Source organism: Ursus maritimus, unplaced genomic scaffold (genome assembly GCF_017311325.1).
Source record: "Ursus maritimus isolate PB19 unplaced genomic scaffold, ASM1731132v1 scaffold_6, whole genome shotgun sequence".
Taxonomy (NCBI): domain Eukaryota; kingdom Metazoa; phylum Chordata; class Mammalia; order Carnivora; family Ursidae; genus Ursus; species Ursus maritimus.
Window position 1 is genome coordinate 73,482,467 of NW_024426774.1, and position 23,739 is coordinate 73,506,205.

A 23,739-nucleotide genomic window follows, 5' to 3' on the forward strand; every position below is an offset into this window, starting at 1 on the left:
GTTGTTATTAACTGCTTGAAATGCAGAGTTTTCCTCAGTTTCTAGAATACTAACAGTTGTCATCAAAATACAAAGTCTTATTTAAATTCATGCATCAATCAGATGTAAATTCATTTTCTGAAATCAAATGTTTATATCATGTCTTGTCATGTTCATATCATGTCTGTAAATGTGTATATATCTACCTACCTCCATTATTAGCTCACAAAACTCAGAGTAGGGAATATATCATTTAGGCTCTGAAGTCGTAGCCCTGGGTTTGAATCCCAGATCTGCCATTTAGCTTTGTGACCTTAGGCAAATCGTTGAACGTCTCGGAGACAATTTTTCTCAATTGTAATTGGGGGTGATGACAGGATCTGTATCTTAGAGTGGTTGTTGACAAATTTACATAAATTCCTATGTAAGGAATGTGTGTTGCATCGCACAGAGTAAGTGCTCAATAAATATTAGCTACTGTTAATATTATTATGATCCTCGTTATCATTAGCTACAAACCGTGCATCTAATCCAGTCCCCTGCAGCCCTTCACATTCACAATTCTCCTCTTACTTTAAACATCTTCAGGAAAGAAGAAATGTCTACTTTCCTAGGAAAATGTGAAAGATAGCATAGCCATCATAGAATGTCAAGAAATCCACTTGATTAAGTGTGCTCCTGCCCCTCTGACTGATTCCAAATAAGGATTATTTTTGTTGTTCATGTATTTTTTTCATTCATCAGAAATGACATGCTAACATCAGACATGTTGAGCAGCTATAGCTGGAGACACACACTCGTGGGTTTTGGGCTTATAAGTGGGGGCAGTAAGAGATTACAGGTGCTGTACGGGAAACGTTTAATGGGATACATTGGAGGCACCAAAGAATGGAAGGTCATTTCTACTTGGGAAGACAGGCTTCATAAAGGAGAACATTGAGCAGTTTTGAGGGTGAGTTGAGATTCACCACATGGGCAAGTTGAAGGTGGGCATTACAGACAGACGGAGGAGCGTGGCCAGAGGCACAGAGGCACAAGTCAGCACAGCCTTCAAAGAGCTTGGGCAGTGACCAGAGTGTTGGGTTCAAGGCCAGGCAGGTGTGACTGGAAGTCACAGAGGCAGGAATTCAATCATAAGGATCTCACAGGCCAATCTGAGGAGCTTGTACTTGACCTTGTAGACAAAGGAAATTGTTGAAGGATATGAGACAGAGAGTCACATCACGTAGTTTTTTTTTTTTTAAGATTTTATTTATTTATTTGACAGAGATAGAGACAGCCAGCGAGAGAGGGAACACAAGCAGGGGGAGTGGGAGAGGAAGAAGCAGGCTCATAGTGGAGGAACCTGATGTGGAGCTCGATCCCATAACGCTGGGATCACGCCCTGAGCCGAAGGCAGACGCTTAACTGCTGTGCCACCCAGGCGCCCCAGCACATCACGTAGTTTTTAAGACCCGGTGAAATTTCCTTCTATGCTCTCATCCTCGTAGAATTCTTAGAACCTCATGAACTAAGCTCCTGTTGTCGCCAAAAAAGAATGTAACTGAAAACCCATTCGTGGAATGTCAAGGGGATTTTTCCAGACATTGTGATCCATCAGTACTGGGGGTCTGGGAGGTGGGGTGGGGAACAGAGAACCAGACTGAATGAAGGTAAATGCAGCAGAGTGCTCAAAATGGTTGTCTTTGAATGGTGCCATCATGGGGGTTTCTTCCTCTTATTTCCATTTTACAGATCTTATACACCATAGTTCTGTGTTATTCATATGGGAGTATGTATGTGTATTTCAACAGTAAATGTATCTAACTATGACTCTTGAAGGCGATTAATTATTCCTAAAGAAATGAAGTAGAATCCATTTCAGGAAAGCAGTTTTGGTTGGAGGAGGATCGGTCCATCTCCTCTCAAACACGGTTCTGTACGTGACCTTGGAAGGCTATTTCCACCTCTGAACAGTCTCAGAACGATGTTGAGGGGCTGGGGGCATAAACAAGGAGAAAAACAGTGAAGGGGAAGGGCAGGGAAGACGATTAGAAAAGCTTAAGATAATGATGTGTTTTGTGTGATTCAGACTTTTATCTTAGTGCTTCCCCATCCTTTGAGGTTTCCTCAGCCATTAACTAGGTTTTAAAAATTCCAGATCTGGGGGTTTTGTTTTGAGTTCCAAAGTGATTTAAACCCACAGGACTCTCTGTCCCCTGTATTCTTTTTCCTCTTCTGAATCCAGCTGTCATCATTCGTATACATCAGTATCCTGCTGGAAAGAAAATTATAGTCTCCGGGTGGAGTCAGGGTCGATGAGGAAGAGAAGGCCTAACTGCACTCACGCTCCGGGGCTGCCTTGCAGGCCTGGGCAGAGACGGGAGACACAGAGCTTTCACTCTCACTGCAGACCCACCTGCCATTTGTCGCTCTCAGCTTGGGCACTTCCCATCCCATTCCACAACGTACAAGTGATCTCAGAAGGCTCTTTCCCTGCCCCTGAAATGTGTATAATATAGGATGCCCAGCATACTCTTGTTCTCAGGAAACATTTTCAATGCCATCTTACTTGTGGGGATCATAATAATTATGACCAACAGTTACTGAGCACCGAACTCCGTGCCAAGCCTTGTGCCAAGCATTTTGCGTACATCAGTAAGGGAGGTACTAGCGGTCCCTTGTGTCAGACATGAAGAAACCCAAGGCTCAGAGACAGCTGGCCAAGTGTCACATGCACAGTAGGAGAGCAGAGTCTGAGCTCTCCAGGCACTTACCTCGTGGCCCCATAGAACAGTCAGGGTCAGAATCAGAAAAACCAGTACCTCGGGGACGTTGCCCTAGAACCCTCCTGATTGTTCCAACTTCCCACTCCTCTTCTTCTCCTGTAGAACCCCCAAATCTCAGAGAGGGATCCCCTTCACAGGAACTTCCAGATCACATGCTTTCATGGGTACTTTCTTGCCAGCATTTCTGTCTCCCGTGCTGGCAGTATGTGGAACAACATGAGGGTGTACCTGGGACAAAGCAGTTACTAGAAAAAGAGAGCTTGACCGCTCCCAGGCAGCCACCTGCCCTTTTTCTCTTTCCAGGTGGACCCATGGCCACTGCACGAAACACTTCTCTGTACCAGGCTGCTGGCAGCTGTGTTTTGTGGTTTCTTTGTTAGTTGGGATTTATAGTTCAGATCTCATCATTCTGCCAAATGCAATAAACATTTTGTTTTACTGGAATGTAACTTTTATTATTATTATTTTTCTTCTCAATGCCTTAAAAGTGACCAGGCTGTGAGCGTGAAGTCAGAATCCCTAAATAGTCTGAATGCCAAGTCAGTGTGCTCTGTAGATCAGTATAAGATTAGAAGACAGGCTCTCATTTATTACCACTTGTATTTATATAATGGAAGTTAGGTAATGTAAGCACTCCCAAAGGCCGGCTCAGATGTTGATGATGGCTAAATGGTAAAACCTGTGACAAGTATCCAACAATGCCTTGTATTTGTACTGCCTTGAACATGAATAATGTATGTGTGACATGAATAAATATAAGGTCGATGATTTTTATAACATACTGACTTCCTTTACCTAAGTTCCTGGGAAATACAGCCAAACAATTACAGAGAATGAAAACATTGGCCACTTACAAACACCTGCTTTGATTATTTAGTCTAATTAGGTTAAATTTTACCAATCCCATCTGAACAAATTGAAAACAATTCTTATCTGTTTCCTTGGTCATGTGCTTTTATCGGTGTTGGATGCAGATGTGTTCAATATGACACAGTTGGTGCGATTCTCTCAGCGCTGGGTGGGAGATAAAAGGGAATTGAGGACATATTTTTAGAGTCTTCTGGGGACTTTTTATTTCTGGGCCTGCAGCTATGAAATTTCAAGGAAAAAAAAACAGGCTTTGTTGTCAATAAATTAGTTGCTTTTCTCCAAAACACTGAGACTGTCATCTGAACAGTTGCTTTTGCCAAAAGTATCTTTCCCAGGGAACAGCGAGCTCCCAAAATAAGCAGATGATTCTAGCTGCCTTTCGGAAGTCAGAATAATACAGGATGTGTTATTAGATTGCTAGGTTCATGTGGTGTTTACCCCTCGTTAATTCCAAGCCTGGTGCTGAGGACATAGGCCCACAATTCTTAGAATTTTAGAGTTTAGAGACCATGTAATCAGTAGGTAGAATGGAAACGATAGCAATTAAGTGACTTGCCCAAGGTCACACAGTTGGTTAGTGAAACAGTCGAGCTTCCTTGGCTCCTGGTCTGGTGCCTAATTCCATGACCAAAATTAAGAGCCTCTAGTAGTGTGAGTTGGGCTGAGTGTCTGGATCTGTAATGGAACCAGGTCATGAAACTGTCTTACCCACATTTCCACCCCAGGAGTAAAATACTGTCCAAATGAGCAACTGGGGTCTCAGAACATCTGTGATTTCGGTTTTTGTCTGTGTGTTCTTGTCTTGCCCCACTCCAGCAGCTCTCATCACAGATAACCTGAAACTAGTTACCCATGTCAATTGAATTAGTTAAGCAAGTTGGTTTTGAAAGCTTATTCTAGACATCTCAAATAAATGGTATCATACAACATGTGGCCTTTTGTGTCTGGCTTCTTTCACTTAACAATGTTTTCAAGTTCATCCATGTTGTATCATGAATCAACGCTCTATTCTTTTTATGGCAGGATAGTATTCCTTTGGATCAATATACCACATTTTGTCTACTCATCAGTTGATGGACATCTGGGTTGTTTCTACTTTTTGGCTGTTATGAATAATACTATTATGAAGATTCACGGACAAGTGTTTGTGGGGATATATGTTTTGAGTTCCCTTGGGTATTGACCTAGGAGTACAATTGCTGGGCATATGCCAACCCTAAGTTGAACTTTTTGAGGAATTGGCACACTGTTTCTAAAGAGACTGCATCATTTTACATTCCTGCCAGCAGTGTATGAGGGTTCCCATTTCTCCACATCCTTGACGGCACTTGTTATTGTCCATCTTTTTTTTATCATTGCCATCCTGGTGGGCATGAAGGCATATTGCATTGTGCTTTTTGATTCACATTTCCCTTACAGCTAGGGATGTCAAACATCTGTTCTACTGCTCCTTGGCCCTTTGTATATCATCTTTAGGGAAATGTCTATTCAGATCCTTTGCCCATGTTTAAATTGGGTTATTTGTCTTTTTATTCTTGAGTTATAAGAGTCTTTTATATATTCTGGATATTAATCCCTTATCAGATATATGATATACAACTATTTTCTCCCATTCTGTGGGTTGTCTTTTCACCTTCTTGATAATGTCCTTTGACGTACAGAAGTTTTCAGTTCTGATGACATCCGATTTATCTGTTTTTCTCTTGTTTGTGCTTTTGACATCAAATCTAAGACACCATTGCCTAATCCAAGGTCACAGAGATTTTTATGCATGTTTTCTTCTAAAGGCTTTTATAGTTTTATCTCTTAACATTTAGGTTTCTGATCCATTTTTTCTAAGATTTATTTATTTATTTTAGAGAGAGAGAGAGAGAGAGAGAAAGAGAGAGAGAGAGAAAGTGGTGGGGAGGGGCAGAGGGAGAGAGAGAGTCTCAAGCAGACTCCGTGCTGAGCCCAGAACCTGACGCAGGGCTTGATCTCACGACCTGAGCCAAAATCAAGTGTCGGACACTCAACTGACTGTGCCACCCCGGTGCCCCAGTTTCTAATCCATTTTGAGTGAATTTTTGTATGTGGTGGGAGGTACAGCTCCAACCTCATCCTTTTGCACATGGCTATGCATTTATCCCAGCACTATTTGTTGAAAAGACTTATTATCCTTTCCTCATTGAATTGTCTTAGTACCATGGTCAAATAATCAATTGGCCATAAATATATGAATTTATTTCTGGACTCTCAATTCTATTCCATTGGCCTGTATGTCTGCCAGAACCATACTGTCTTCACTATCATTGCTTTCTAGTAACTTTTGAAATTAGGTTATAAACCCTCCACCTTTGTTCTTCTATTTCAAGATTGTTTTGGCTGGGTCACACAGTTTGTCAACTTCTGCAGAAAGGAAAGAAAAACCAGTTAGGATCTCGATAGGTATTGTGCTAAATCTTAGTAGGTCAATTTGAGGAGTATTGTCATTATAACAATATTATGTCTTCAGGAATTCAGATCAGAACATGGTATGTCCTTCCATTTATTTAGATCTTCTTTCAGTGATGTTTTGTAGTTTTCACTGTACACATCATGAACATCTTTTGTTAAATAATTTATTCCTATTTTATTCTTTCTGATGCTGTTGTAAATGAAATTATTTTCTTAATTTCAATTTTGGGTGGTTTTTTGCTACTGTATAGAAGTACAATTGATATATGTATATTAATCTTTTATCCTGCAACCTTACTGAAGTCATTTATTAAGGGTTTTTTGTGGACTCCTTGGGATTTTCTACATATAAGATCATGTCATGTGCACCACAGTTTGTACTCCTTCTTTTCCAATCTGGCTGCCTTTTATTTATTTTTCTAATTGCCTAATTACTCTGGCTGGAACCTCCTGTACAGTGATAAATAAAAATGGCAAGAACAGACATTCTGGTCTACTTCCTGATCTTCAGGAGAGAGCTTTCCATCTTTCACCGTCAAGTATGTTGTCAGCTGTGGGTTTTTCATAGATATCCTTTAGCAGGTTGAAGAAGTCCCCCTTATTTCTAGTTTGTTGAGTGTTTTTACTATGAAAGGGTTTGGATTTTGTCATATTCTTTTTTGTATCTATTGAGATGATCGTGTGACTTTTTTACCTTTATTAATGTGGTATAACCCGTTACTTTTTATTGCTGAGTAATATTCCATTATATGCATGGTTTGTTTATATTAACTAAGTTGAAATACATTTGGGCATTTCTACTTTTTGGAGATTGTGAGTAATGTGGCTCTGAGCATTCATATAGAAATGTTTTTGTGGTCATGTTTTTATTCCTCTTAAGTAAAACCTAGGAAAGTGATCACTGGGTCATATGATAAGAATTACAAGAAACTGCCAAACTTGTTTTCCAAAGGGGCTTACCACTTTGCATCCCCACCAGTACTTTATGAGAGGTCGAGTTGTTCTGTATCCTCACCCAGACTTGGTATTGTCCCTCTGGTAGCTATTTGAGTGAGTGTAGTGGTATCTCATTGTGATTTTTCTTTGCATTTCCCTAATGACCGGTTATGTTGAGCATCTTTTCAGGTACCGTGTTTGCTGTACATGCATATTTTTAGTAAAGTGCCTACTCAAATCTCTTGCACATTTCTTTTTTAAATGAGTTGTTGGGGCACCCGGTCGGCTCAGTCAGTTAAACATCTGCCTTTGGCTCAGGTCATGATCCCAGGGTTCTGGGATTGAGCCCCGCATCAGGCTCCCTGTTTAGCGGGAAGCCTGCTTCTCCCTCGCCCTCGGCCCCTCCCTGCCGCTCATGTGCTCTCTCTGTCTCTCTCAAATAAATAAATAAAATCTTAAAAAAAAAATTAAATAAATAGAGTTCTTTATTTTATTGTTGAGTCTTATTATTGAAAGTTCTTTATTCTGGATAGTAGTCCTTTATACAAAGAAGTACTTTGCAGATATTTTCTACCTTTCTATTGTTTATCTTTTCATTTTCTTAACAATGTCTTTTGAAGAGCAAACATTTTTAATTTTTATGTCTAATTTATCAATTTTTTCTTTGTTTTATGCTTTTTGTGCCCTAGTCAAGAAACCTTTGCCTATCCCAAAGTCACAAAGATGTTCGTTCATGTTTTCTTCTCTAATTTTATATTTAAGGTTTTACGTTCATATCTTTGATTAACATCAACCTAATTTTCATGTATCTCATAAGGTTGAAGTTCTCTTTTTCATTTCTTGCACACAGATAACCAATTATTCCAGCCCCGGTATTTCTTCAGATATTTTTTCCAGCCCTTTCCCTTTCTCCTCTCTCTCTGGGATTCCACTGTATGTGTATTAGGTCACTGGAGGTTGTACCATACATCACTGATGTTCTGGGGGTGGGGGGGAGAGTTCTTTCTGTGTTTAGTTTTTGATAGCTTCTAATCTGTGTCTCTGAATTCACTGATCTTTTGCAGTGTCTGATCTGCTGCTAATTCCATCTAGTGTGTTTTTTTATTTCAGGTGTTCTCTTGTTCATCTCTGTAAATTTGATCTGTGTCCCTTTATTATCTTTCATATTTCCCTTCATCATGTTCCATTTCCTCTAGATTCTTGACCAAATGGAGCATGTTTATAGTAGTTACCATATCCTTGTCTCTGCTTCCATTATTATTGTAATTTTGGGGTCTTTTTATTAATTTTTCTCCTAGTTATGGGTCGTATTTCCCCCCCTTTTTTTGTATACTGATAATTTATTAAGTACCAGACAATAATAATTTTATATTGTTGAGCATTGGATTTATCTTATTCCTTTAAAGTGTTGGACTTCAGGGGCACCTGGCTGGCTCAGTCAGTAGAAAATCACTTACATCGCTTTGTTTTGAAGGCTCTTGATTCCTCAACTGTGAAATGGGGATAATACCCTCTGAAGACTGGGGTGATGAAGGTCACGTTAAAAATATACATATATGATATATATAGATATCATATATACATATATGATGAGGGCGCCTGGTCTCTGTCGGTTAAGCTCCTGCCCTTGGCTCAGGTCATGATCTCGGGCTCCTGGGATTGAGTCCTACATGGGGCTCCTCACCTGCTCATGTTGTGTCGTGTTCTCTTTCTCTCTCTCAAATAAACAAAATCTTTAAAAAAAAAAATGAAAACTTGAAAAGTCACGTTCCAAAATAAGAAAAATCCAACGCTGGAATAAAAGCAGCTAGCAGGAGTGAAAATTGATAGCAAAGACCAAGACGTGAGTGGTCATCTCATCCGGAGCAGGAGACAGAGCTCCTGCTGGTCCCACAGACAGGTGCACTTACTCCCAGGCTCACCTCCATTGCTCATCTGGCAGAAGATACTTAACTCCTCCCTCCATGTTGGGGCTGGATTTCACGTGAAATAGCATTCCCCAGACTCTGTTGCGTTGGCCAGCTACCAACTGCACCTCACAGCATTATTCCTACAGGTGTTAGTGTGCAGTGCAGTAGTGCCAGAAACTTCTGCAGCCCTACAGTAAGTTTCTCCCGGAACTGTAACCTGTAGCACAGGCAGGGGGACTAAGATGGGTGCTCCTCACTTCTCGCTTACCACAGGAGATTTGACAGAGGTTAGCCCCAGTTACTTAAAGGAATCCTCCCAGCCAGCTCCCTCCTCTCAAGTTGGTCTCACGCTGCATCTCATCGCCTAACCCCTTAGGGCTTTTGGTTGGGGGGGAGGCAAATCTAAACAGGGGTGTCTGCAGTGTGGTGCTAGGGAACTTCCTGATTTCCCAGTCTTGTCCCGAGTGGCCTGTCACTGACAAAGAACCAGAAGCAGTGTTTGCTTAGAAGTAATTTTATGTTTGTGTCTTTGGGTTGTCATGTGTTTATCCACGAGTATTTCCTGACTTCCCCTGTGTTGGGCAGAGGCAGGCATGGGATGGTGGGTGGAGTCCAGAAGTGAAAGTTGGTCCCACCCGGTGCCTCATGAGCTCATTTTTCGCTGCCCAAATCCTTTCAGAGCTCCCACCCAGAGCAGGCTCCTAAGCCCAGGGACTATGTTATTTCTTGGGGATGACAAAATAGTTTTCAGATGGTCTTCTCGGAAGCTCTTCCTCCTTCCTCAGCAGCAGATAAGGAATTCTGTGCTTGAAATACATGCCTCTGAGAATATACTGGGGGCAAGGAAAGGAGGGAGTATTTTCAAAGGGATTTGGGTCAGGGCCACACCTGTGTCGGCAGGGCACGAAGGGGTTCAGAGCCCTGGAAACAGAAGGAGGCAAGAAATAAGCAGCCAGCACCAGTTCAGCATGCTTCTCAAGACAGTCTCCAGATCCTTCCACCAGGTCCTCCTACGTGTTTATTGTTGGAGGGGCCCTTGGGGCCAGGATTACAGTGTATTGGGAGGGACAGAGGATTAAATAGAAGAATGGAATTTCCCTTCGATAAGGAGAAGCCAACATTTATTAAATCAGTCGATGTGTTGTTGTTGTTGTTGAAGTTCCTATGGTTTCCTTTTCTCCCCAAATATAATTTTTTTACTGACAAATTGTGTAACAGGACATTAACATTCACAGAGCGAACAAATTATCATCCGTGATTATTTTTAGAACCAGTTTATCAACTGTTTGAGGTAAGAACTTTTGTTGGATCTGATTACAGATCTCTCTGACCAGAGCTACACTTCTTTGAAATAGAAAAAAACTGGCCACCTTGCTCTGCATTAAAAGTGAAATCTGCTTTATATTTTCTAACCCCCTACTTTTTTAAGGAGGGTAGAGATTCTGGGAGAAAGGGCAGGGGGGATCCGGGAAACTTGAGAACAGTTACATCTGCAAACTTTTCTTGACCTACTGGTGTCAGACAATTCAGAACCTTTTTGGTATGTGAAAGAGAAATGGCAGCCATTAGTTCATTCATTCATTCAGTTGAGGCAGAGGGAGCATGGGCAAGGTCAGGCAGAATGGAGAAGCTTCGGCTAATTCTCCGTGGCAAGCGAGCACAATCAGCATCATTGCCATGGTGTCCAGTAAGTGACTTATTCCATGGCGGGGAAACTGTTTTCTTCTATTTGGCTGGCCTTTTCAATCCTGGGAAGGATCCTTCCCCCTTCATGGGTGCCCACTGGTACTTAGAAGTAGAACAAGTTCACGGTGATGACTGGGGCTTTGGCTTCCCCGATAGCCCTCTCTGCGGAGCCAAGGAAACGCTGTCTTTGGGCCCGCACACTCACTCCCTCTTGCCCATTTTACTTTGGCCAGTTCAGCACAAAATCAGGTTATCTGGATTCATGACTTCACAGCGAAGGCCAGGGGCTTTTGGCTGAACACTAGATGAAGGGGTTGACTTATGATTAGGGGCCATGGTGTACAAAAACAAACACCGCTAAACACAAGAGTCACACACATTCTGCACGGCAAGGTGTTTACACCACGAGGAGCACAGATGAGCTCACATGAGCTCAGGTGGTTCTTAAAATGTAGTTCGTGCAATAGCAGCATGAGCGTCGCCTGGGAATTCGTTAGAAATGCGATCTGGGGGTCACCTGGGTGGCTCAGTCCTCAAGCCTTTGTCTTCCGCTCAGGGCGTGATCCCGGCGTTCTGGGATCGAGCCCCACATCAGGCTCCTCCGCTGGGAGCTTGCTTCTTCCTCTCCCACTCCCCCTGCTTGTGTTCCCTCTCTCGCTGTCTCTCTCTCTTTCAAATAAATAAAAAAAATATTTTTTAAAAAAGGTGATCTGGGGGGGTCCTGCCCCAGACCTACTGAATCAGGACCTCTGCAAGGGAGCGCACTGAAGTCTGAGCACCTCTGCTCTGAGGTAGCAGCACAACCGCCCTTCTGGAAATATGCTCAGTGACAAGGGTGCCAGGTGAAACTGCCCTCTCTTTTAATTGTTGTTTTCCGATCTCTCTCTCTGCTGAGTACTTCGAGTTAAATTCGCCTAAATTAAATGCTCTTATGATGAAACGCCACTGTATCCATAATTATGTGGCAATGATATCATCCCACGTTTTTTCCCAGAATGTCCTTATGAAGGCTATATAGATTAACATGCATCTTTTAAGATTATGTTGATTTTTTTTAAAAAGAAATTTTAACCAATCTATATGAGTAGCTCAGAAAATCAAAGATGAATGACCCACAGGCCTGCCCTTTGGGGCCGTGCCCCTCCTCTGGGGAGAAGACAGACTTCCCTAAATAATAAAACAGGATTTGTGACATAGGACGCTGTCCCTGCTCAAAATATGTGCTGCTTTTAAATCCTCCTTCAGCAGCCGGGTTGATGTTCGCACCCTACCTTGGTTGAGTGCGGCTTGGTCAGGGGGTGGCGGCTTTGAAAGTCAGTTAATTTAGCAATCAGCGTTCAGGCTGCAGACATAACACTGAAATCAGCAACGTGCCGAAGAACCAAGAACTGCTAAAATAACCCATCTGAGATTACCAGAGGGAATTGTGTGAATGGGCCACTGTGCTCCTTCACACAGACACTCTGCTCGCGGCCCCAAGGGACTCAGTGGAGTCCCTGCGGTTCCTCCGTAGGAGACCTCTGCTCAGGGTAGTCATGCTGTCCAAACAGATCACACACAGGAAACTGTTACCAGCTTCCCCAAAACTGCAGTTCCCTATGCCAGTCTCTGGTGATGCTTTCACAATCAAACTATAACCAAATGATACTATGGCAGGTTTTTCTTAAAGCCAGATGTCTTTAAAGAATTGCCCTTTTAAAAAGGATGACACTGTGGATTTACTAACTTTTTTGGTGTTAAGATAGCCTTTCTTTCATGAAATGATAATAGATGGTGGGTTTTTAACATCCTTCCTTGACAAGATATAAAGTTGGCAACGCGTACCGGTCTGTCACAATGTTTTTGACATTTTCTTGGTCCTTGGATTCCAGACTTAGAAACTATTTCTCCATTGAACGATGACTTGACACAGAAGGAGGTATTGTCCTTCCGAGTGAATCCAGCCATTAAGCCATTCCTTTGAAGGCTAGAAACACACTTGCTCTAAAGAAACAAAAAGTTAATTTTAAAAAACGAAATCAAACTTAATGTTTAAAATCAGTCATACAGGGGGCGCCGGGGTGGCACAGCGGTTGAGCATCTGCCTTTGGCTCAGGGCGTGGTCCCGGCGTTATGGGATCGAGCCCCACATCAGGCTCCTCCGCCACGAGCCTGCTTCTTCCTCTCCCACTCCCCCTGCTTGTGTTTCCTCTCTCGCTGGCTGTCTCTATCTCTGTCAAATAAATAAATGAAATCTTTTTAATAAATTAATTAATTAATTAATTAATTAATAAAATCAGTCATACATACTTGGGTGCCTAAAATGACCACACTGAAGAGAAAGTCCAAAGGCTTTCCAAACGAGGACAACTGGAAGAAACTCCAATCACTACTTTTGCAAAAATTGTCTAATTTCTGAAAAATAAGATGGGGCCATTAAAGGGGGGGCTTGATTCTTTCATTGGAACACTTGGCTTTCCAAGAAAGATCGGAAAGAAGAAACCCAAAGCAATCAAAATTGAAATTGCAAATAGAAATGTTATCTTCCAGAGAAGAGAGGTGCTAAACCTCAGCCTGGGGAATCCCATCGAAGAACTGATGTCAGTTTTTTGGGTGTTGTAGACGACAGTTACTGAGGGAAATGGAAAGAAACACCCCATGTTGATCTAGACTTTGAAATGCATTTGATAGGGCAGGACACGAAACGGTGCTTGGCCAGGAAGAAGTCCTGGTTGGGAAAACCATTTGGTGAACTCTGTCTACTGGCCGTGGGGTGCAGAGCTGGTAAAGCAGTAGCCGTCGAGCCCAGGAGGATCACACCAGAATCACCCAGTCCTTTAAAACCAGGCTCGCCCCAGACATAGTTGTTTTTCTAAAGCTCTAGTCATTGCAGCTGCTTATGTGAAAGTATTGGCTACCTCTAACTGCAGCCTCCTGTTCCAGCTCGAGAGCCCCTCGCTGTAGGCTCAGGGGGAGAGGTGGCCTGTGGTCCCCACATGGGAACGCCGTGAGAACGGAACCTGGTCTGTTTCACTGCTACATCCTAGACCAAGAACGGAGCGTGCACCTAGTGAGCCAGCGTTGAGGCCTGCCTGCCTGCCTGCCAGGGGCCTTTATTCTAGTGCTCGCTCATTCTTTTAAATTCTTGGTGGTTTTCCCTCCTTTGATGTTTTTATTTGTAAGAGAAAAGGGGTGTGGGGAATTTTCTAGTTCTTCACTATAATGAAGTACGGGGCTGGAATCAGCCGTGCTCTGCTCGGGACTGCAAACCCTTACCTCCCCATCCGTAAACCGTACAGGCTCCTAGGAAGGTCGAGTCTTAGGAGCATGGTTCTCAGCTGGGGTACAGAGCAGAATTAGCTGTTGGCGTCTTAAGACTACAGGTGTCTGTGCCCACCTCAAGCCAGCCGACTCCGAGCGTGCAAGCGTGGGATTCAGGTACGTGTGGTTTTACTAAGCTCTGGTGACGAAGCATCACTTGAGGGCAGTGGTTTTCAAGCACCTGGCCCAGCAGCAGCGGCAGCATCACCTGGGAGCCTATTAGAAATGCAGACTCAGCCTCCTCCCCAGACCTCCCGAATCAGACACTTTGGAGGGTGAGGCCCGGGCAGCAGTCTGGGTTGGCAAGCCCTCCAGGTGATTCGGAGGCTCACTCCAGTTTAAGAAACTCTGCTTTAGGTCATCTCTTTGGGTCTTAGTGCACAACAAAGGTTTTTTTTTCTAAGCAGCAGTTAGGAGAAAGTGTCTAAATGAATGTCATTTGATTATTTCCTAGCATGTAGCTCTGATCTGACTGCTTCTCTGCTGACACATGGATTCAGCAAACCTATTCACAGGTCACTCTTTCTCTCTCTCTCTCTCTCTCTCTCTCTCCCGCTGTCTCTCTTTTTAAGATTTTATTTATTTGAGAGAGCACAAGCAAGAGGTAGAAGGAGAAGCAGTCTCCCCGCTGAGCAGGGTGCCCACCGCAGGGCTCAATCCTGGGACTCCAGGATCATGACCCAAGCCAAACGCAGACACTTAACCGACTGAGCCACCCAGGCGCCCCACCCTTTGTCTCTTAACTTCCCCTGGAGCATTTGCCCTTTTCTCCGCTGGCCAGGTACCGCTGGGCGGCCTGCAGGGCCCATCTTAAATTTTATACCCTGCTGAAAGCTTTTATTTTGTCTTTTCCCATGGAAAATAAGTGCCCGTCGCATTCATTTTGGTCCTTCTGGCTCGCGTATTCTCTTTACCTCCCGTCCCCTGCAACCTTGGGCAGATAACCTCTTTGTTTCCTCATCTGTAAAATGGAAATCATACTAGCACCTACTTCTTCAAATGAGTTCAAACTTGTTGAGGTGCTTAGAATAGTACTCGAGTGTTAATTCTAAAAGTAATTACTCCTAGCATTGAATAATGGGTATCTAACATTCTGTAGTGCATGGCACATAAATCTAGCTTTGCTCACTAACGATTTTAGGGCACTAAGCATTTTGCCCTTTTGTAGCTGTCTTTATCCTCCCAAAAAGCTTAGTGGTAAAGCCTTTTGATAGCAAGTAATTTTTCTTTCTCAACTCTGAATCTCCGTCTCCCAAAGTACCTAATACGTGCTCAGTAAATGCTTATGACATTGTGCTGAATTCTGCAGGCAAGGTAGGCTAAGAAGTCCCCAAGGAGCCCTTCCTAAGCCTGTCCCCCATCTCCCTTTCTTTGGTCCAGTGCCTTCAGTCCCTGGGTTCTTGATGATGTCATCCTTCCTCAAGGCCCTAGAGGAAGAAAATGGGTCTGGGTGCCTGGCTCTTGAGTCCAGTGAACAATGCACTCTGCCTGGAATATCTCTCTTTCTGAAAATTATCCAGAACGGCCTAGACAGTTCTTCCTGTTTTTAATTACGTTCTAAAGACCAGATCTCTGGAGCCATGTTTCTGACTCCTTGCCAAACAAATGAAATTCCTTTTAAAGGCAGTGGTGTCCTGAGGCAGCAGCGGGTGGGAAAGGTAGGGAAGTGGTACCTGGAGACCACATGGTGTGGTGGTGTCATTACTAAACTGTACTGGGACAGGTTTTCGAGCATTGAAAATAGAGATGGTGACACAGAGGTTGAGGGCCCAACTACCAGGGGCTTCCTTGCTGCTTTGTAAAGATGGCTGCCCTCCTACTTGAACTTGGACTTTCGCAGACTCTTGAGTGAAGAGCAGAAGTGTGTCTGCAACCACAGTTAGCAGATGGTGGATGGTGTCCTCCATGCGGCCCAGTCATATTGGAGCTTGAGTCCCCACCTCGCCTCTTGGGGCAAACTTCTTTTTGTAGCAATTTGATGTGTAACATAAATATTCTATGTTTTTAATTCCTGGATTATTGCAAGCCTATGAGATTTTGCAATTTCAAGTAAGTTTTCTTTATTATCATCTTTTATATTTCTATTTTGTTTATGATAGTTTGCTAGAAGTCCGTAGTATTCACCAAGTTATGAGATACCTAAATTCCAGCAAGGCCTCTGATGAAGTCTCTCCTGATTTCTTGTAGATGAAATTCCGTGCACAGAGTAGTCAAGTTAGGAGGATTTATAACTAGTAATGAAATGGTGAGAGTTTGGAGTGGGCAGGGGACGGGGCAGGGAGCTGCTTCTAACACTCACCGATGCCCTCTGCCCTCCACACTGGCCCAGGCCACAGTTTCAGGAAGTACTGGATTGCAGGCATTTATGGCATGCTTGTCACATTGAGGTTTACACAACTTCTGTTGGATGATGAATGTGTTGGATGGAGCATCTGGGTTCTGGGAGGTACCCAAGACTCCTCCCCCAGTGAGTCACCCAGTGCCGCCCATTTTACTCCCTCACTGGCTTCTCCGATCCATCTTCTCCCTATCCCTTCCTTCCCTCATCATTTCTCTCCTAGACTACTGCCTGGCCTTGTTGCTTGAAGTAACCGGCCCCCCCCAGCAGCATTCCCTTGCCTCCAGAAGAATGTCCAGACTCCTTTGCATGGCCTACAAGGTTCTGAATGTCCTGGCCACACCACTTCTCTAGCCTCATCTCCTGGTGGTCCCCACCTTGAACTCCATGCTGTAGTGATATCAGACTGCCGGTGGCTCCCCATAGGGTCCATTCTGGTTCATGCCTTTGGACCTTTGCTCTGCCTCCAGTGGCTCCAACACGTTTTCCCCCTCCCTTCCCCTCGAAGAGTCAGATTATCATTTACACCACTGTACTGGAATTACCTGGTCACCCATTTCTCGCTCTCAAACTAGACTAGGAACTCCTTAAGGGCAGTGTTCTGAATGTTATTTAGCACCCAGCACATAGAAAGCAGGCAATACATGTTTTTTTGATCAGAAGTGAGAATACAAAAAGATCTTGGCAATCTAAAAGGAAGACCATAAAACTTAACAGGGAGATAAAATTTAACAGTGGTTCTACTTGGGATTAAAACAAACAAACAAAGAAAACAAGTCCCGATCTAAGGACTGAGTACGAGGTGGGAGAAGGATGACTCACCACGCTCAGTAGACCATGTAAAAAAAGAAAGGCTGTGGTTTCAGTTGACTTTAAGCTCCGTGAGTCAACAGTGTGATGCAACTCCAGTAACCTAGTGTCAGAACAGGGAAAGTCATCGTCCTGTGGTCATACCACGCAGGAAAGTCATGTTCCATTCTGTGGCGCCGGACCTTAAGAGGGGTGAAGCACATCCAAAGGAGGGCAGCTAGAGTATTGAGAGAAGACGAACCCCACCATATGGGGAGGAGCTGAAGAAAGTAGGGGTGTTCCATCTGGAGAAGACGGGGGCTTTTGTCGTGCCCGAAGGGCCCACTGAGAACTTCAAAATGCAGAATTCGGCCAATGAGTAGAAAGTCTCAAAAGAACTTGGTGACACTTAGATCTCCTAACAATGGCATAGTCGGTCTGTCTTGTGAGCTCCGAGTCACCGCGGGGGTGGATCAGGAGCCTGCAAGGAAAGGTGCTCTAGAGGGATCTGAGCCCCTAAAGGAAGTTTGGACTAGGTGTCCTTTTCTCCTGCTCAACTCTGAGGCTTAGTGATTCAGAAGGTCCCTGAGTTCATACCCATTAAATGTTGGGGAGGGGTGCCAGGAGCACATGCTCTCGTAGCAATGCCTTTTGTCCCCCTAGGGGAAACATTATGAATTACCTAAGCAGAAATTGCTCCTGGGTGAATGTAATAAGTGACTAGCCCACTTGGGTTGCGACTTCTGGTTCATGCCTTCAGACTTCTGAGCCTAAGTGGGCCAGTCATTTATTGTATCATTCGTGTAAAATCTATTCAAGAAAGGCATCTGGTAGTCCCACCCCGCGTACGCAGAGCCTTGCATTCGCCACTGTCCTTTTGTGGAACTTTGAATAAAGGGGTTACCTCTTCCCCTTCGCTTTTTTGCTTTTTTAGCTGTGGACCATCTTGGCTTCTGGGAGGATGTCAGAAGGATCATCTCGGGATCAGAGCTGGTAACGGGATTCCCCTACACCTTCACGGTGCCAGGCCTGCCTCAGTACCTCCAGAGCCTCACCAAACTAGCCATCACCACCGTGTGGGCAGAGGCGGCCCAGGCTGGGGAGCAGGCAGCGGCCATTCCCATCTCCTTCTCTCAGCTGTTGGAGTCTTCTTTCCCTGAAGTGCGCCTGCTGACGTTAGACGCCCTGCTGGAAAGGTTCTCTACAGCAGCCTCTGGATTGGGAGAGAAGGGGCTGCCACCCTTGCTGTGCAATATGGGAGGAACATTCTTGATGTTGGCTATGAAGGAAAATCACCCAGAATGCTTCTGCAAGGTAAAGTGTCTGGTGTGCTGACCGTCCGCTTCCGCTGCCCACACTCTTTGGCAAGCTCACCACAACAGGATCACGTAGGCAGGGGTGGGCTGGGCTTCTCCAGGAGCAGTAGGAAGGAGATGCCGCTTCCAGTGGACAAGGACTCTCTTCGTATAATGCTTGTCGTTCGTGCATGGAAAGGCACTAAAAAAGTGATGACAATGGTAATGATGATGGCAATAAGCCAAGATAGAGATTGAGAGTAAGCCCCTCAGTGCTCTAAGAAACACAGCACTGAGAATTGGCTGTAGAATGTGGCAGAGGGTAGTCTTTGTCAACACTGGCCACCTAGAAGGCATCATCAAAAGGAAAGGGCACTGGCCTAGGAATCAGGGCATCTAGACTCTCATCCCAGGTCACGAAGGTCCCTTGGGTGTGTCACTGCTCCACCCTGTCTTGGTCTCCCCAAAATATTAAGGGGGAAATAAGGAGTCAGTGAAGCTTTTTGAAAGACTGACCCCCTTAATGGTACAAATGATGATGATTTGGCTTCTGGAGACTTTTTCCTGAGTATTTTTTCCCCATGGATCTGACACACACAGATACTGAAAATTCTCCATTGCATGGACCCCAGCGAGTGGCTTCCCCAGACGGAGCACTGTATCCACCTCACCGCAAAGGAATTCCTGATCTGGACAATGGATATTGCTTCCAATGAAAGGTTTGCCCCCGATGCTCCCCGTGCAACCTCGGCATGACGTGTGGTCCGTCCCAGCAGTCAGTTACACAGTGAAGTCGGGCACGGTCCTCGCCTAAGGGCTTAGGTCCTGTTTTTCCTTCTAAATCTCAGTCTAGGAGCATGTTCTAAGCTCAAGCCGTAGAATGATGTCAGGGTTTTGACATTAATAACCAAAAGGTAATTACTTCTGGAGGCATCTGTATGGCCCTGAGGTGAGCGTTTCCACCATTCACAATGGCACGGAGTACAGAGTATCGACAAAAACCCATTCGTATACAAAGTACATTTGGTTTTATTTTCTGTGTTTTTGGCTTACTTTTTCTAGGTCTGAAGTTCAAAGTGTGGCTCTGAGACTTGCCTCCAGGGTGATTGCCCACCACCTGCAGACGTGTGAGGAGGTATGGCTGACTGGGCCTGTGGCCTGGGCTCTGGGTCTTTGTGCTCTGATTTACCAGGAAGGCGTCAGTGGAAGGGAATTGCCTCAGCAGGCAGAATCCCTGGGGCCTGTTGTAGCCTCTACAAAATGTTCCTCATGTGGGTGTTTCACTTTGGGTATAGCTTCTGTAGAATTTTCTGAGTACCACCATTAGCATTTCTTTTCTCTTGTTCTGGGCACCCTTGATTTGAGTCCATAAGGGTAACACAACCTCCTCTCCTCCACACACACATACACACACACACACACACACACACACACACACATTTTGTTTTTCCCTATTTTTCTAGCTAGACTCTAGACTCTTTTTTTAAAGAGCAAGTGAGCAAATCACTAGGATTGCATCCTGGCCAACTAAGTATGAAAATACATCCCTAAGGCTTAAATATTCCCCCAGAACATGGCCCAGCTGGCTTTGTATGGAGGCCCGGATGTGGCCTGCTGTCTCACATGTCCTTTGGGGGAGAGGTGGAACCAAAGTTACCAAAACAGCTTCCTGGGAAGATGCCTTAAGACAAATTCATGTGTACGTAGGGGCATATGAGAAAGCTGCCACCAACAGAGAATTATTATGAGTGGAAGGCAGTCGATACTACAGTAAAAGTATCTGAAGCTCCCGGTTACCTGTGACCACGCTGTGATGGTGGCAGCGTAACATCGCGGGTTCCAGTTCCTTACGGTAAAGCAGCACAGAAACAGGGGACAAGGATGGAGGGATGGTGTCATGAGCAAGGAGGAGCGTTAGATCATGACATTAAATGCCCTGCTAGGGAGGAGGCCAGAGGAGCCCAGAGGAAGAAGGGCGTGTGGGGCTGCTGAGGAGAAGACTTCACAGAAGAGGTCGTTGTGTTCAGAGAGCGGCAGCTGGGCAGAGGGGACAGAGGGCGAGAGCTAAGCAGATCCACGATTGCCACGGGCCATTTAGAGGCAGGCCAGGAGGCCAATACTGACTGCTCACTAGGAGAGACAAGAGCCCAAAAAAAGTCAGTAGCATGTGTTGAGGGTTTGAAGGGGAGATGTTTGTAGGAAGGGAGAGGATTTGCTGAAAAAAACTAAGCCCAGAGGGAAAAAACCAAGTTCTAAGAAAGCAGTCACAGGGCAGCCTGTTCCATCTGCCAAAAGACGTCGTTCTCATCTACGGGCGTTGTTAACCAGGAGTCATGTGCATCTTCAAGGCACTGCTTAGTACTTGAATGAAGCAATGTTTGGTAAAAATTGGGAGTTTTCCAGGGAAAGAAAAATTAACAAACCTATAGAGAAATGCATAAAAGAAGTTCCTGGGAAGACCTGGGTTTCTTTGTACATTGGGAGTCGGCCTCTTCCTCAAGGTCTGAGATGCTCATCAGTTAAAGAGGCTTCTTTGACAGGGGAAGTAAAGTGCGTTTGGAACAATAATCCCCTTTCTAGAATACATAGAAAACCAGGGTTTAAAAGACAGAAACAATCCAGATGTCCATCAACTAATGAATGGGTAAACGAGATGTGGTATGTCCATTCAATAAGATATTATTCAGTCACAAAAAGTAATGAGGTGCTGATACATGTATAATGGGGATGAACCTTAAAAACATGCTGAATGAAAGAAGCCAGTCACGAAAGACCATGTATTGTATGGTTCAGTTTATATGGAATGTCCAGACTAGACAAATCCATAGAGACAGAAAGTAGATTAGTGGTTTAGGGCTGGAGGATGGTAACTAAAAGGTATAGGATTTCTCTTTATGGTGATGGAATGTTCCAAAATTGACTGTGGTGACAGTTGTACAAACCTGTGAATACACTGAAAACTCAACTGTATACTTTAAATGGGGTGTATTATATGGCATATGAATTGCATCACAATAAAAAGCTGTTACTATAAAAAAAATAGAGCTTTGTTAAAACGATACTGTTATTAGGATGCTGCTTTAAATGTTACAGAAGAAACTCATAAATACAGTGGCTTAAACTAGATCGCAGCAGTCAAAGCAGATATGGTAGCAACAGTATTGGGTCCCCAGGCCCGTGTACGTTGTTCTGCTGTTTTCAACATGGCTTCCATCTTATGGTCCCAGATGGTTGCTCCAGCTTCCACCATCTTGTCCTTGTTCAGCTAACAGGAAAGAGAAACCTGGGAAGTAAAGGTCACACCTGTTTCCTAAGGCATGACCTAAAAATAATACACCCTTAGTCAGAACTTAATCACATCTTACTTCCAAGTGCAAGGGGGTCTGGGAAATGTAGTCTATATGCCCAGCCAAAAATTTGAGGTTCTGCTACTAAAGATAGAAGGAGCATCTGGCTGTTGGAAACAAGAGTATTATGGGCTTCCATGGTCTTTCCCCAAAAGGCTTGTCTTTACGGAAGCTGGCAAATATACCAATGTTCTGATACCCTGATTTGCATCAGAAAGACTCCAGGAACTTTCTTGCTAGTTCTAGTGACTCAGTATTACTGAAAGACCAGTCACATTTTCTTCCCTGGCCTTGTTTATTTCTCCCTAGTTGGGTTGGAAAAGCAACTAAAAAACTTTTCTTCCCCTGCGGTAAGAGCTGATTTGCACATCCAGTGTGGTCTATGTGGCTCAGACCTAATTCCGTGTCAGCCCCTAACTGCAACTCTTGAACTGCGTACACTTTGTGCTTTCAGAACAGGGACTCGGTGGCCCCCACGCTAAAGCGGTGGGTTCAGTTGGTCGCCGCCTCCTGCAGAGAACACCTTCCCACGGAGTCCAGGCTGGCCGCTGCGGAAGCCCTCACCAGCACCACACCGTTCTTGCTCACCAGCCCCCGTCCCGTCCTTGGTAAGTGCAGCAGGCCCAGGGAGGTCCGAGGTCCATTGTGCCAAATGAGCTACAAGCATGAATTAGGAACTCCAGGATAAAAAAGAAGGGAAGATGAAAACCGACTGTGTGCACCATACCTTTGCAACTCTCAGATGGGTTCCCCCCACCCTCCTAATTCCTCCTTTTTCACCAACAGCCTCTTAACTGGCCTCCTTTCTTTCCATCTGACCCCCAAAACCATTCTCCTTATGCTTCCTAAAGCCTGTGTGGTCTTTCTGAAACACAGAACTGATCATTTCACTCCACTGCTGAAGGCCTTTGCGTGGGTTCCCATTGCCTTCAGGATAAAAGCTAAACACCCTCTCACGTGGCTCTGTGCCCTGCCTGGCCCTCCCTGCTCATTGGCCACCACTCCCCAGTACAACGCTCCATGCATGATCAGTAGGGAACAGTTCTCGAAACCAGCTGCTGCTTAAATGACTTCTGTTTGTCTTTCAAGACTCAGCCAGGCTGTCACCTCTTCCAGGAAGCCTGATGCCTTGGTCTTGGTGAGAAAGGGATGGGACAGGCTGAAGCCAGGGCATTGAGGAAGAAGAAAGGACAGGCTCAAAAGGTGTTTAGGAAGGAAATCAACAAGACTTGGCGTGGAGGTTAACGTGAAAGGAAGATTCAAAGACTAGACTAAGCTGTGGCCCTTGTATCCACAGAGCTGTCAGTGTAGTTGTGGAGAGGGACTTACAGAATAAAGGAGAGAGTTGTTTTTGTAGGCGGTGAGGCTCAAATTGTAAGCATTAGCACAGCTCAGACCAATGAAATGTCTCATGTCCCTGGATCCCTCTGGGAAACAAAGTTGTCTTCGATAATACTTTTAATTCTTTCTTCTAAGTGACTTCCAGGCATTTTTCTTATACCCAAAGGAGGACTGGGAGGGGTCTTCGGTGATGGTGATTTAATCATCAGACCCAGAGGGAGAAGAGTAAAACTTCATCAGAATCTTTGAATGAGGGTATCATGTGCAGCACTTGCTGGATGACTCTGGCTACTGGAATCCTGGCTCATATCAGGCAAAATGTATGTGGGATAACCTGGGATTCTGAGGGAAATGGAGAGCTGCTTAAAAGCCATTGGTTCATAATTCATTTCTGGAGCTGGCTGTAGCATCATAGGCAATGAGGAAGGAGGTCAGTGGTGGCTGATAGCTGTAAGAGCATGAGAAGTAGGTACAGAACTGAGAGACGAGGGACCTGAAAGTGCGTGGGGACATGTCAAGGACAGAACGAAGTCATTTAAGGAAAAAGAAAATTGGAAAGGACTAAAAAGGCAAGATTGAGGATCTCAGGGGGTATAAATGACCAAGTTAAAGAAGAAAATATTAAGAAAGGAAAATATTAAACCCTAGAGAAAATGAGAATGGATAGATTCTGAAAGACTGCGTAAAATTTAAAGCCAGATTTCTAACAGAAAAGAGAGAACAAAACCCCAGAGAGAACGTTGC

The 23,739-nt window shown here is 44.4% G+C and overlaps 1 protein-coding gene across 2 annotated transcripts in view; it reads left to right on the top strand.

Annotated features, from left to right (window-relative positions):
- THADA (THADA armadillo repeat containing) overlaps window positions 1-23,739 on the top strand; it is a 316,084-nt gene that overhangs the window by 240,097 nt on the left and 52,248 nt on the right. For both annotated transcript variants that reach the window (XM_040623526.1, XM_008699809.2), the window contains 4 exons: window positions 17,947-18,326; window positions 18,908-19,026; window positions 19,370-19,442; window positions 22,109-22,262. In XM_040623526.1, the coding sequence (XP_040479460.1) occupies window positions 17,947-18,326; window positions 18,908-19,026; window positions 19,370-19,442; window positions 22,109-22,262 (726 nt within the window). The remainder of the gene's footprint in view (window positions 1-17,946; window positions 18,327-18,907; window positions 19,027-19,369; window positions 19,443-22,108; window positions 22,263-23,739) is intronic.